The sequence below is a fragment of the Herpailurus yagouaroundi genome, unplaced genomic scaffold, assembly GCF_014898765.1.
Source record: "Herpailurus yagouaroundi ecotype Mexico unplaced genomic scaffold, PumYag 187, whole genome shotgun sequence".
Taxonomy (NCBI): domain Eukaryota; kingdom Metazoa; phylum Chordata; class Mammalia; order Carnivora; family Felidae; genus Herpailurus; species Herpailurus yagouaroundi.
This window is the reverse complement of record NW_024412418.1, coordinates 29,725,354-29,740,634: the sequence shown is the minus strand read 5'-3', so window position 1 is coordinate 29,740,634 and position 15,281 is coordinate 29,725,354. Positions and strand designations below refer to the sequence as shown.

At 40.9% G+C, this 15,281-nt stretch overlaps 1 protein-coding gene across 2 annotated transcripts in view; it reads left to right on the top strand.

Annotated features, from left to right (window-relative positions):
- Positions 1–15,281, top strand: part of NELL1 (neural EGFL like 1) — a 901,918-nt gene that overhangs the window by 197,070 nt on the left and 689,567 nt on the right. For both annotated transcript variants that reach the window (XM_040495621.1, XM_040495620.1), the window contains exons 6-9: positions 1,645–1,717; positions 2,334–2,416; positions 9,347–9,481; positions 10,422–10,524. In XM_040495621.1, the coding sequence (XP_040351555.1) occupies positions 1,645–1,717; positions 2,334–2,416; positions 9,347–9,481; positions 10,422–10,524 (394 nt within the window). The remainder of the gene's footprint in view (positions 1–1,644; positions 1,718–2,333; positions 2,417–9,346; positions 9,482–10,421; positions 10,525–15,281) is intronic.

Genomic DNA, 15,281 nt, shown 5'->3' with positions numbered 1-15,281 from the left:
AGAAACTAAATTGTGACAATTTCAGTTTGGATGCCTGTTTCACGGACTAAGAACTTGAATGTTGGAAGGATCTTTAGTTTTTGCATCCAGGCTTTTTTTTCCAGATGAAGCAACTGAAACTCAGAGAAGGCGGTTGACTTACTGTTTCAAGTTCACTCAGCTCGAGATGAATCCAGAATTGGAGCCCAGGTCTCCTGACTTCCAATCCCATGCTTTTCTCATATTTTTCAAATGTGTTTGAAAAGTATCCTGGGTACTTAGAGGCATTAGCTTGCTTTGAGAAACTGAGCAGTTTTGTACCAGCAAGAAGCTGATTGACTTCCATGGTGCTCTATCAATTGCTCTCTGGAATCCTCCTGCTAGAGACTATGAATTCATATTGAGGACCTGGTGGCAGGACTTCCACCCGTCGGGTGGTTGTCTCCTCTTGTAATCACAAATACTCCATCATCCTCGAAGAGGAAGCAGTTAGTAAATGTATCCAATTCTGAGGGAGAGGTCCTATGATCCTGTTATTTCTGTTAATGTTTCCCATTCATAATTTAACTTGAAATAGTATGCAGAAAACAGCATTTGTTAATGACTTTCTGCTTAGAAGATGAACAGATAAATGTAAACCCCCTCTTAAAGACTTGTGGCATGATCTTAGGCCTTTATTTTATTTATGGATTAATCTCAGTATTCTGAACTAGGTCCCACATCTTTCATCTGTGCTGTAACACTTCTTCCATCAACTCAGGAAGAAAAAAAAATCCCTAAAACCAGAATCTTGATATTCAACTTAAAAAATCCAAAGGCCAAGTCAGTATTTACATTGCAAGATGGCAACCCCAATGACTTTCTTAAATCAGGGCTGTTCTTCCTGACTAAGTTAGAGAATTAAAAGGCCACTTTTTACAGTGAGATGTTGAGTAAGTTTTAAGACTCACCAACAAAAAATCATAATAATCAGCAGAGAACAAATATTGTTAAGCAATTCTCTCCATGTCTAATTTTCTTTCCTTGATTAAATGTATCAGTAAAATTTTTAGTCTAATATGTTTCTATTGTTCACTGATGCTTAAAAAAATTCTCTAAGTCAGCAAAATTTAATGTTCCAGAATGACTAAGGTTTTGGAGGAATTTTTATTGCATCAGTGCTTTTTTGGTTCAATAGTTTTTTTTTTTTTTTTTTTAATGTCTTATTTATTTTGATAGAGTGAGTGAGGGAGGGGCAGAGAGAGAGAGGGAGAGAAAGAATCCCAAGCAAGCCCAGTGTTGTCAGTGCGGAGCCTGACCTGAGGCTGGATCCCATGGACCACGAGATCATGACCTGAGCCAAAATCAAGAGTTGGATGCTTAACTGACTGGCCACCCAGGTCCCCTTGTCTAAAAGTTTAAGAACAGTCGCTGGTAGATCCTTAGTGTTGTAATGTCATTAGCAACAACTCATGGCAACTAATGACAGCTTTCTCAAGATGAATGTAGTTTCCAAGATGTCTGGAGGAGGATGGTTTGGAGTAGTAGTTCATTGTGGACTAAGGGAGACTTACCTTTTGAATGAAGATAGCAGTGTTGTAAAAAATCATGTGCATATGACTGCACAGCGGCCATTGGAACTGGTAACTATAATCTTGATCACCACCTCTCTCTTCTGTTATCAAGGGAATCATCCAAGATGGGAAAATCATCTTTATGCCAAATGGATACATAACTCAATGTCCGAACCTAAATCGCAGTAAGTAGCAACTTGAAGCATTTATGAATTTTTAATATTATATAACTCAGTGATAATAAACATGTCACACAAAGTGTAAAAAATGTTGACTTCTGAGGTAGTGGGAATAGGGAGGTAAGTTATTGTCTATATTTATAGTTCTGTGTCTTTGAAGTTTTAAAAAAGCTTATGTGTTGATAGGATTACCATTTGAAGGTAAGAAAAAGTACATTAGCAGTTGGGGTTCTGTAGATAGAGGAAGATAGGTTTAATATGCTACTATTTATAGTAAACAATGACTTAAATAGCTTGGCTTAGATGTGAGTTTACTTTCTCCACTTTTACAACAATTCACATTTTTTCAGTCATATCTCAGTAAAAATGAGGACTTAATTCCAATTTAAAAATTTCCCATTGCTTTTTCAGTTAACAGTTCTTTTTTCCAGTTCCTTTCTTTCTTCTTGTTAATAAAAGGAAAAGATGTAGACCTGAAATCCTGGGTGATTTCACTCCAGTTGCAATGTAATACTTAACCAGAAAAGCAAAAAGCCTTGGACATAGCCAAGCAACTACTGTTGTAAAAGTTTCTTTATTGTATTAGCACTTTATCAACATTTCTTATATTTTCTCTATTGAGCTTGTCCAACTTGCAGTGATTTCTTAAGCCTGGTGCAAGGAATAATGGATTTGCAAGAGCTTTTGGCCAAGATGACTGCAAAAGTAGGTATCTAAATTTCACTTGTGATGTTTCATTTCTTTCTCCATCCTATCTGGAATTTCCAGTGATATGCTATAATGGAAACATTTTTAGCCTTGGCATTTGCAGTATGTTACTGTGGAAATGGTTTATTCTTACTTGAAATAAGGCTACCTATAGTGAACATAACCGTTTAGTTCTTTGATACTATTAGGCTGCATCAAGATGTTTACTTGAAGAATGTTTGGAAGAAAGAGGCCCTGGGAGAGGAAAAGGAATTTGCGTGCTGGCCATCAAACTAGTAACACTGAGATGATACATGGTCAGAGGTACTGCTGCTCATAAGCTAATGCATTTTAGATGTCAGAATAATTGCCAGTAATCAGAAGGGGCAAAAGAGCCATTGTTAGCAACAGATGATTGTCACCAGAAGGTGTTATATCACATTTCTAAGATGTGATTCATTTCGGGACTGGTCCTGAGTTAAATAGTGGAGGAGGCAAAGTTTGCCTTCTCACACATTCGGTTTTATAATTGTGAATGTTTGCAATGGATCATCCACTTCACAGGCGTCTTTCAAGGATCTGTTATTTGCCAGGTACTGCGTCAGGCACAAAGGAGGCAATAATGAGCAAGACATTATTTCTCTCCCAGAAGCTGTTCATATTGAGTGGCGGACACAAAAATGTAAATTATTATGGGCTTTAATATATAACGTTTAGACTCATAATGAAAAGCCCTGAGCCTTGTGGAGAAAGGCACTGAATAAATAGAAAATGCGGCTAGTGCCGTTGTTATGATACCAATCAGTCGTGGACCTAAGTCCTGGCCTAGGGTGAAGAAAGAATTAGGCTGGGCTTAAGAGACATTATTATGCTCTGCAAAAGGAAGAATGTTAATAACCGTGAAAATGATACATTAATCTTGTTGCACCAGTGGCTATGACTGCTCCCAGCCATCAACCATGGCACAGGGGGAAAAAAACCCAAAAACTGGTGGGTAGGTAAGTGTTCGGGCAGGGGGGTAGGGCTGTGTTTTGGACCCGATGGTTGTGCTGCTGAAGATCAGGTTTCTCTTTCAAACTAGGTTTTTGGCTAAGTCCCCTTTTGTCTGGAAAGGAGAGACAGAACACTTTTGTAAGAGAACCTGGGACTTGAGAGCTGAAACATGCACTTTTCACTTCAGCATACGGTGGAAATGCGAATTGCAGCCAATTATTTGCCTTCCCAGCTTGTGGTATATAGAGGCTTGTATTTTATATTGTCTGGAGCAGCTTGATCACAATAGCATTAATTATATTTTAGCTTGCCACCAAATTTTTGGAGTGAGAAATACGCCACTCAGTCTCAGGTGATTGTGGTTTCCCAGCTTCAACGATGCCCCTTTCTTTCTTGTTCTTTCCTTTTGCAGGGGATGTCATTTTTCTCTTTTTAGCCATATGTTATCTAGGAGCCACATTGAGCTCTGACCTCCAAACAGTATTATGTAAAATGGGCGTTTGTGAGGCTGGAGATATCTAATTGTGGGCAATTGCAAGCAGAAAATGGTTTCACCCACCTTCTAAACCCCGCCTCTGGCACTTTGGAAGATTTATAAGTCTGTTTCTTCCAAACCATGAATAGAATTATAATTAGAAAACCGAGGACTTCCATTTTCACTGCAGAATTTTGGAATGTGTAATAATCAATAAGAGGAGAGCTGGTAAACTTTTTCTGTAAAGGGTTAGCTAGTTGATTTTAGGCTTTTCAGGCCAAGAGGCAAAATAGAAAATATTATGTATATACTTGTTTAATCACTTAAAATGCAACCATTGAAAAATGTAAAAATCATTCTTAGCTCGCAGGCCATATGAAAAGGAAGGGTGGGCCAGGTTTAGTTCATGGGCCCTAATTTGTCAACCCCTGATTTGGAAGAAGCTGGAAAGTCAGTCGTACTAGGTAATATTTATTGAGTATTTGCTATGTGTTAGATATAATGCTTAAATGTTTTATGTTCCCTGTCACTTTAAACCTCACAACAGTCCTGTGAACTGGGATTGATTTATTAGCCCCCTTTCCAGATGAGAAGACTGCGTTCCAGGAATGTTCTGTGACTTTCCCCAAGACAACGGATGGCAGAACTGGGATTCAAACTCAAATTCTGACAGCTGCATCATAACTGATGCAGTTGGAGAAGGGAGGACTGGAAAGAGAAACAAGATATAAAGAAGGAATGACTAATGGAGAGAGGGAGTTTGGGGATGGAGGGATCAGTGAGAACAATGGGCAAGTGGAAGAGAGGAATGTGTGCTCAGATGGTAACTTGGCAGTGAAACATGCACATAGAGCTTATGGTAGCTTTTGGAGGGGGAAGGTCAGGGCAAGAACAAAGCCCCTGAACTCACTCTTTTGGTTACAGTTGATTGCTTTCCCTGGGAATCCACGACATTTTGAGTCCTGGTGTGTGCCAGGACCATCCAGGGCCACCTTACATTACATGATCTCCTTAAAGGTTTTCAGATCTTAAAGTCTGCTCAGAATCAAACTGCAAACCTAGGATGGGCCAGGTGAACTCTCATCAAATAATTCTTGAAGAATTCTCACAGAAGATCTTTCCCTCTTGCCTGTGCCAATGTCTGAACAGGAAGGTCTTCTTTCTGTGCCTTGTGGAAGCCTTGTCTCCTTTTTGTTTACTCTGAAACTGAGGATACAGGCCTTTGGTGTCGCATCTTCATGTAGGAGTTTCCTTTAAGACATCCCAGCATGGGCAGACCCTGTTCCCTAATTCCTCTTCCCTGCATCCTATGTAGCCATCACGGTGGGTGCTTGGGGGCTCATTGACCTTTCTCCAGTTGCTGGTTCCCTGTAGGTAAAATGGTGACAATTATTTTTGATTTTGTAATGATCCCATGAGTCCAGGCAAGTGAGATTTGAAGGCCTGCTTTTGTGTATGGCACACAATAGGCATTCAGTAAGCTGTAGCTGTTCATTTTGTATTATTAAACCTAGATAGAAATAGGCAGCCATGAGGGGAAGATGGTCCTTAAGAAAATGTACACCTTGCCCAGTGGCTTGGCGTCACTAAGCCTGGCAAAAGCCACAAGTTGCTGTTGGGTTCCTGGTCTAGAGGTAGGTGCCAGGAGGTCTTGGAAAGCAGAAAGTCTTTACGATTGTGTGCTAGTAGGAGCCATGGAATCCTACCAGAGAGGAAGCCCAGTGCACAAGCTGGACAGGAGTTGGTAACCATAATCACATCAAAAAGATGCAGACACCAGATCAGCCCAGGGGTCTGCCCAGTGGTCTGCCCCAGAGGACTACTCTTTCTTTTTTCTTTGGGGGGGGGGGGTTTGGTTGGTGCTTGAGAATGACCACGACCTTGCTGCATACGGACCATATCATGGGAGCAGCTTGTATACACTTTCAGGTAATAGGCCAGGGTACATAAGAGCCCTCTTGAAAAATTCTGGCATTCTGGCAGGATTAACCTTTTTGCAGGTAGAGAAGGTACAGGGAAGCTGTCTTCTGTCATTTTCCCTAAACCATCCACGAGAGACCACCAGTCCCTGGCTTCCTCTGGGGCTACCCCATTGCTGGGCCATGAATACTGTGGCTTGCTCTTTCTTGCCTCCCACCTGTGCTGGAATCACATTCAGCCTCCAAGCTCAGGAAGAAGAGAACACTGGAGACTGGGAATTTCTTGATTACCTCTGCTTCAGGCTTTGGCAAATCTGTGTATGCAAACCAAGCAGCACTTGGAATAGCATTTCAGCTTGTAACATATTTAATTTTGAGATTTTCCTTGTTTTGAGAAACTCAATAGTGATTTTTTTTTTTTTAGTGAAGCTTAAACGTTTAGCACAGTGAAATATTTTTTCCCTTCCATTTAACAAATGCCAAATAAATAGTATTTCAAAGGGAAAAAAAGCGCGACTAATGTACTCTGACCCATTCACTGACCTCTTACGTGAAAAAGACCTCTGATGTCTGTCTGTGAATGTGCAGAGTTAAGAATAAATGATTCTGTCCATGGTTGCTTAGATGAATGCATGAACAAAGGTAAGACTGAATAGAGATGTGGATTTGCTACTGGATCTATTTTGGATCTGTAGACACTCTTGGAGAAAATGGCAGATAGTGTGCAAATAGCTTTTGAAAATGACTTTGTGTAAATTCAGCATGCTAATACCAGTGACAGAAATTGTAATTCATTTTTTGATTCAGAGTTGTTTTCTCCTTTATTGTTCCAGTATTGAGCAGATTGGGGGAAAGGAAGGTAAAGTTAAATGCCTTTGAAAAATTAGCTTTTTGTGCCTTATTAGTCTTTGCTTTTTTGTCTATCTCCTGCACTCTTATTATAGAGATAAGGGCTCTTCAGTGTTGTCAAAAAGTCTAAATATGTTAGAAAAGCAAAGACAGAGTTCAGAAGGGAAGCATTTGCCCTGAGAATAGCTTCCATTATATTAAAACCAAGGTGGGGCGCCTGGGTGGCGCAGTCGGTTAAGCGTCCGACTTCAGCCAGGTCATGATCTCGCGGTCCGTGGGTTCGAGCCCCGCGTCAGGCTCTGGGCTGATGGCTCAGAGCCTGGAGCCTGTTTCCGATTCTGTGTCTCCCTCTCTCTCTGCCCCTCCCCTGTTCATGCTCTGTCTCTCTCTGTCCCAAAAATAAATAAACATTGAAAAAAAAATTAAAAAAAATGTTTAAAAAAAAAAAAACCAAGGTTTTCTTGGTACTGACTTTTGTAGGTGAGCATAGCTCAGTTTTGTTGGACAGTATGGGAAATTGACAATACTGCCTTTAGGCACATTCCTGGGTGTTCAGGAAACTTGAGCAGTCACAGAATTGCCTTTTGGGTTATTTAGTCTTTAAGAAGTTTCTTGCAGTGATACAGGCACTAGATTGTTCCAGGTTTTCAGAGTGAGGCTCATTTCTTCTCACAGATAACCCATTCTTAGCCAGTTTTAGTAAGGATGCAGGTCTAGCTGAACACTATTTCAACCCCAAGTCATCCATCCCTCAATCACTGCCTTTTGTAGGAACTATGGGGGCTTTAGAAATGAAGTAAAGGTGATGTGTGATAAGTTGTCATTTCTTATTATCTCTCACCTATATGTGGTTTTACTCACTTGACCTCACCAAACTCTAAGAAGTGTATTTAATGTGTTTCCTAAAGAATTCCCAAAGAGCTTAATTATGATAGATTCCAGAAACTCTAATTAGGCTAGAGATTTAAATGTAATCTGAATTTTTGGAAGATTGTGTATACTGGAGGGGTCACAGGAAGCTAGTATTTCAGGCATAGTTAGCTCTGTTTCTTCAGGGGTGATTTTGGTGCATGCAATTTGTCTAGCATCCTATTTGCTTTTTTCCCTGCCCATTGGAACTGCCTACAAAAGGCAGAAGGAACAAGTTTTCTTGAGAGATTCTAAAATTTTGGAGAAGGAGAATGAAATAAATGACAACAACAAAGTTTAGAATTCCATTTCGATTCCATTTGTAGAGAGTAGTGCTCAGTGGTGCTGGCGGGAGTAAATGAGAGGAGCATCTATGGAATGGAACCATAATTAGTACAGAAAGATGTTGGGAGTCGTTATTATCCGGGTTCAACCATTACATCTAAAATACTGGCTTGAAACGGTCTTACTTGGCTCAGAGATTGGCACGATCATCTATATAGGGAAAATACTCAAGACATGGAGGTGTAAGTATGGTTGAGAAGGAAAAGAGAAACTACTTGAAATTTTAGGATGTAGTGTTTGTTTTAGTATATATGCTGTTGGAGGGAGTACAAAAGTAGCGTTTGTTTTGCAATCAAGGTAGTCTCTAAAGAAAAGGGGGAAATGGTAATAATGCTATCAGATTGACTTCCCTTTGAGTATGTGTGAGATTATACCAAAGTTCAATTTTTTCGTACCATATGTTCGAAGGCAACTGGAGTAGGCTGCATGGAAAGTGATCAAAAGAGGATTGGACTGTTCTCATGATGAGCTCTTCAGTGAACCTGGTGGTGCTGCATGTGGTCAAGAGCAGGTGTGAAGACAGGATAACCTCAAATGTTTGAAGAGAGTAGATTGCTTAGGACAAGTTACGGAGCAAAACTAGGTCAAACAGAAAAAGCGAGGAGAGATTTCATAGTTCACACCAAGAAAGGATGTTTCAAGCATCCAGAGCTAACCCAAAAAAGGTTTTGAAAGATAACGTCCTGCCACTGTAGATGCGCAAAGAGAGGCTGGTGAATCACTGCAAGGGGTTACTTGTCATGACGTTCAAGCTTGAAAACTATTTTCGGATCAGAGATTCTAAGATTCTGTGATTGCTGGTAATAGTTGGGTGACCTAGGAAAATGAAAAAAAGTTTTTCTACAGAATCCCAACCTCACCTGGGGGTTTGGTTGCCTGTCTTCACCTTTGAACACCAACGTGGATTCCTTGGATGTTCGTCCTCGGGGATCCTGGGCTGGGGAGAAACTAGATCCTTGTATGAATTTCCCTTTTCCTTGCCCCAGCTCCCAGTAATTTCTCATAAGAGAGGAAGCAGTGATTTCCCAGCCTAAAAACTGACACTCTAGTGTGTGAACACGGAGAAAATGATGGGAGATTCATGTAAGTGCATCGGAGTTCCTGATGAGATCTCCGGTAAACATTATAATGAGTCCTTGAGAATACATTCATTATGAGTGTTTCTGTGTGGGCTTGAGCTGAAAGCACATATGTTTATGTACACCCATGAGGTCCCTGAGATACGGTTTAATGTCTCATTTGGTACTCATCAGACCATAGTAGCCAATATGTCTTCAATTTAGAATGATTCCACCTCATGTTTAAAAAAAAAAAAAAAGAATCTGGCTAAGAGTAAGTCAGCTGCTCTGAGCATTTTTTCTTTCTCCTACTTGGCTTGTATTTTTCTTGTCGCTATTAGCTTTGTTAGGACAATGCAACTGAAATAAAGAAATTACACCAAGGTATTCTTCTTTGCAGTTAAATTACGCAGAGACGAGACTTAGTCAATTAGAAAACTGTCATTGTGAGAAGACGTGTCAAGTGAGTGGACTTCTCTATAGAGACCAAGACTCCTGGGTTGATGGCGATCACTGCAGGAACTGCACATGCAAAGTAAGCCTCTTTGTAAAAAAAAAAAATACCGTTTTAAGGGAGCATTTTCACTAGTGATTGTGTAATCTGGTCTTGTACTATATAATGCTGACTCTGAGAAGTATGTATGATCTTTTTTCTAAGCTTCTACTTAGCAATCTGAACAATTTTGAAGGGAACCTGGAAAAGTGTCATGTCCTATACAAATACTGGGAAATTACAGTGTGCTTCTATTTGACAACACAGTCTAGTACAATCTAACGTTGTTGCTAACAAACTTACTATTTGGAGTTTGAGGATTAGATTATCAAAGGGAGGAAGGGACTCTGATTTTCAAGCAGCCTAGCTTTTTAGTCGTTCACAACTTCACAACTTTTCTGTGCTAGAAAAAAATTTAAGAGGAGAGTATAATTAGTTTCTAGATGTTTTTATTATATTTTAGAAGGTGTCCTTCTTCTGTTTCAGAGACTTACAAGACTGCCCTGACTTTCAGGGTATCCATCATTTGTATACTCCATCTGTTTTAGAGAATTCATGAGTACCCCCAAAATTAGTATGTAAACTCTGTGCAGTTGAAATTATTTGATAAATATCTGAAGAATGCCACTGTTTGGGAAAATACATAATGGATTGTTAGAGCCTCCACAATGATTGACAGGGTCTGCAAAAGGTGTCATTTATGTTCTTGTAAAAATAGGCTTTTGTTTTCTGCCTAATCTGCTTAGCCCACACGGGCAGATGGAATGAAGCCAGTGATGTATATCAGAAAAGTAATTGAGGTGGCACAGATTCATTTGGGTTGGAGAAAATACTTCATTTGTGATCTTGGAGTAGACTGGCAATTCCTCCCACTGCTTCTCTTTCCCTGATGAGGTTTCTGGGATGACATGTGAGCTTCTTCCACAAAGGGAACTTTGCAAGGGCACTTCTGAGATTCCTTTCCCTGTCCTTCCTTCCTCAGAGTGGTGCTGTCGAATGTCGAAGGATGTCCTGTCCCCCTCTCAATTGCTCCCCAGACTCCCTCCCCGTGCACATTGCTGGCCAGTGTTGTAAGGTCTGCCGACGTAAGTACTGACTGAGGGTCGGAGTGGTCCTGTGTAGCTGATGAACATTGATCCCGTGAAGTACCAGAAGTTGATACTATACGTATGACAAGAAGAGCTTCTATATTTTAATCAGCTGAGATGTGCAGATACTTTACATAGGCTTTTTTTCTTTTTTAATCCTCATATCAACTCTAATTATTCTTCCCATTCTCTGTAGAAGGAACTGGTATTTGAAGGGATTAAGATTAAGTACTTGTCTAGGGTCAAACAACTGGTAATGGGTTGTGTTGATCTGTAAAGTCACAACTGCAAAGCTCCACACGATTTTGTCTCTCTCATTCTTTTTTTTTTTAAATTTTTTAAAATTCTGTTTATTTTTGAGAGAGTGAGCGAGCATGAGTGGGGAAGGGCAGAGAGAGAGGGAGACACAGAATTCAAAACAGGCTCCAGGCTCTGAGGCGTCAGCATAGAGCCCAGCATGGGGCTTGAACCCATGAACTGTGAGATCATGACTTGGGTCCCAGTCAGATGCTTAACCAACTGAGCCACACAGGCACCCCTGGTCTCTCTCATTCTGAATGGTGAAGTTGAGGGCCAGATTCGATGTTTAGGCTTTCTGAGGTCTTGGCCAGATTTCCTGTTACTGAAATGCCTTGTTAGAAATTTTAGGATCAACTTCAGTTAAAATATTGACACAGATTCCTTCAAAGTTGATTTGTCCAAGTTAAAGGATTTAAAAATTCTTACTGTTTTGTCAAGGTCACTTATTTCAGATGAAATAGTGAAATGAGCCTGGAGACCAGCAGTAAGAGTAAAAGCTGTCATTTAGAATGCTTGGTATTTGCCAGTTACTATGTAGATGCTTCAATTCTGTTAGCTTATTGACTCCTTACTGCAGTCTTTTTGGGTGAGGATTATTACTCCTGTTTCACAGGAAGCTTAGGGAGGTTAACTTAACCAAGGCTGCAAGCTTGGTAAGTGACAGCGGTGAAATGTGTAACCAGTGATGCCTGACTGAAAGGCCCATTGTCTTTTCATCCAACTATAGGGTCTTCCATAGCAAGAGTTTAGGTTAGATGCGTGGCATCCTCTGGGTAACACTCACGGTTGTTTATCTATTAAAAATACCAGTATCATGGGTCTTCAAAACATAGTGGTCTAGCTTTTTGCCAAGAACAGCCTGTCTCCTAATTTGACAGTGGAGGTGAGGATAGCTGGTTTGGTTACAGCAGCCCAAACCTTTCTTGCACTTTTTTCAAAAGGGACTTTGGAATATTCTTCCTCTTTATGGTTGGCACAGTATACCTATTACTGTGGAAGGTGGTCCTTGGAGTTAATCTAAAAAGAGGGATTTTCTTTTTATTTCGAGCACTTTTGGAAGTCTTGTCTGGCCATACAGGTAGCTTAGGTGCCAAGATGCTGAAATGATACTTTGCTCCCGCGAGGGAAATTTAGGTAGGTATGGATTCTTTTTTTTCAATTTTGATATTCTGTATAACAACAGAGGATGAGGATGAAACACTACTGGGAATTTGTTTAAAAATATGACATAGGGGCGCCTGGGTGGCGCAGTCGGTTAAGCGTCCGACTTCAGCCAGGTCACGATCTTGCGGTCCGTGAGTTCGAGCCCCGCGTCAGGCTCTGGGCTGATGGCTCGGAGACGGGAGCCTGTTTCTGATTCTGTGTCTCCCTCTCTCTCTGCCCCTCCCCCGTTCATGCTCTGTCTCTCTCTGTTCCAAAAATAAATAAATGTTGAAAAAAAAATTAAAAAAAAATATGACATACTTTTAGTCTATTATTTTGAGTTTTTTGGATAGATCTGTGAATACAGTCTCGTGGAAGTGGTTGGACATGGGAGTAGATGAGTCCTTCGGCTGTTTGGTGTTTTAACCTTTTGATTTTCTAATTATAAAAGCAATGTATTTATTGTGTAACATTTGAAATCACAGAGAAGAGTAAAGATGATGGAGAAATCTCACAATACCACCATTTGGAAATAGTCATTCTTGAAATTTCAGTGAATTTCATTTTTTTCATCCCATCTTATGTGTGGTTGAGATCTTACTGTGCAGATAATTTTTATCCCACTTCGTTGACTTACTATTATCACTTAAGTGTATCCCTCTGCTTTAAAGAACACAGTATAAACTTCATTTTAATTAGCTTCATGTCATTCCAATGTTGGGCTGTTGCTTGCATGACTTGCTTAACCGTTCCCCAATCATTGGATATCTAGATTTCCCACTTTTCACTAGTATCAATACTCTTCAGAAATGTGTTTTGTATAGAAAACATATTTTTGTGTTGTATATTAACATGCAGGTCTCCAGAGTAGAATCAGTGGGCCCCACATTATCCCCTCAGTAGAAGCATGTGTGGGGAAGGTAGTCTCTTTTCTTGATTCCAATTAATTTGAGAGTTTTTAAACTTTGAAAAATACTTTAGAAAGTTACCCAACTTTACCAACATGCTGATAGGCAGGCTAACTAAAACAAAACAATCCTTTTGTTTGGAATTCATAGCAATTTAGCTACGTAGTACTAATTTTTTCAGCAGCTATGATTGGCAGTTTGATTGTAGTTTAACAAAATGGCAATACAAATCATGAACACTAGTTTAAAAAAAACAAAATGAAAAAAACCAAACATGATACACAGCACCTCTGGTAATTAAAAGGTTAAGAACCTCTGGCATAGAGGGTTTTCATTCCTTCATAGTCTTTTATTTTTTATGTTTTAATGTTTATTTTTGAGAAGGGGGGAGGGCAGAGAGAGAGAGGGAGACACAGAATCTGCAACAGGCTCTAGGCTCTGAGCTCTCAGCTCAGAGCCTGACGTGGGGCTCGAACTCATGGACCAGGAGATCATGACCTGAGCCAAAGTTGGATGTTTAACCAACTGAGCCACCCAGGCGCCCCATTTCTTCATAGTTTTTAATTGAAATACACACTGGGCAGTTCCCTAGGGCCGGTCCCTGGAGCAGTGGTGAAGGAGCCCTCTCTGCCTCAGAGGGCTCACTTTCAGATTAGGTGACTTAGGGTATCTAGAATTCTCAGTGTAGTCCTGTTAGGCGTGTGGCTAGGGCACTGTTAGAACACAGAATGATGGCTTGTGGGACAGTGCTGAGGGGGCTCAGGGGCCATCAGAAATAGGCCTGGGGTGCTCCCTGGAGGAAGGGGAACCAAGCTAAACCTTTTTAGGCTTCTAGCTGATGACAGTTGGTGGGTTGAGCAGTAGGGTGGAGGAGAGGAGAACAAGGATTGGTCAAGCAGAGTGCCAACACTAGTCAACAGAATTTCTAGAAGTTTCCAATACCTGCCTATCAGAAAAAGGATGGAGAATATTTACTTAGGTTGTCCCTTTCAGATAAAATTTCCTAACCTGCTTTCTGGGTTTGTGTGGAGCAGGATTCTGGAAACTCTGAGGAAAGGTAAGGATCTGGCTGAAATAAAAGGGGCTTGAATACATAAAAGCAAATTGTTTTGGCAGCTGACTTATTAAGTGTTCATGTAGCTGTCATGGCCTCAGGAGCTGCAGTGCTTACCGATGGGGGTGTCTGTTTGGAAATAGGGTCTCAGTTCATTGCTTGAGAAAAGTGCTTTGTCCTTCTGTTTTGATCAAAAGGCCAAAACACTCTTTCTGTCTTCAAGAGCAAGTTAGCTTTCGTAGTGGAGGTTTTGGGTCCTGATGCTACCCTGTTCTTCTCTCTCTTTTGGAGGCATCAGGAAAGACTCAGGAGAGCCTTGTACATTCCTTGGTTGTGGATGTTCAGGAGCTCATTCCTGGGGCCCCACTCTGACCTACCAAGTCAGTCTCCAAACAGTGGTGTCCTGTAAGGTATTCTTTTGGTAGATGGATTGGAGAAGTATCCTATGGGAGAGAGGAAGGATGACGGAGAGGGAGTCTGGTAACAGGGTTTCCGTAAGTGACAAGTAGAATAAAGTTGCAAGGGTGGGTTGAGGATTGGTGAGGACAATTGTATTCCATTGAATTCATGCATTCATTCTTACCGAGATTCCCTCCCAATACTGTCCTTACCTCTGGGAGCAATCCCCCACATGGGGATCATTTGTTCCATGTCAGACACTGTGTTGAGCCCTTCTAATGACCCAAAGTCACAGTCCCCACTATTGTCCCCATTTTATAGATGAGAAGTTGAGGCACAGAGAAGTAACTTATCCAAGGTCTCTCAGCCTTGGTGGAGACAAAGTAACACTTACGTGATCTCTGGCTCCAGAGCTGATTGAAACTCTTAACTCCTCTCCTCTCCACGGCTGTCCAGGGAAATGTATCATGTCATTATGGCAGACTATTGTGTAACACACACACTACAAGAAGCAGAGGTAGCACAGAGAGGGGAGGGATTGACTCTATTAGAAATGTGTGTGCATTAGAAAAGCTTCACAGGGTAAGTAACACCTGAAGAGAGTGTTATCAGATAGGAGTTTGCTGTGTAGACAAAATGGGTGAGGACACACCTAACAAAGAGAATCCTGTGTGCAAACTCAAGGAAGCAAACATTGCATTGGTTTTTGTAGTCAGAAGCAAGATTTGGAGGCAAGGTTGTGGCATAATCAAAGTGATTTACAAAGGCCGCTGCATCAGGAGAGCTGGAAGCAGGGCAGCTGGGCATGGGATTCAGGCATATTCTTGGTAGACTTGATGAGGCTGATAGGCAGGCACTGCCTGGGGAGAGGAAAAGGAAGGGATGAACGTGAGTGATGGTCAAAAGACCAGGCACACAGTAGGTATTCCATTTTATATATATGTATATAT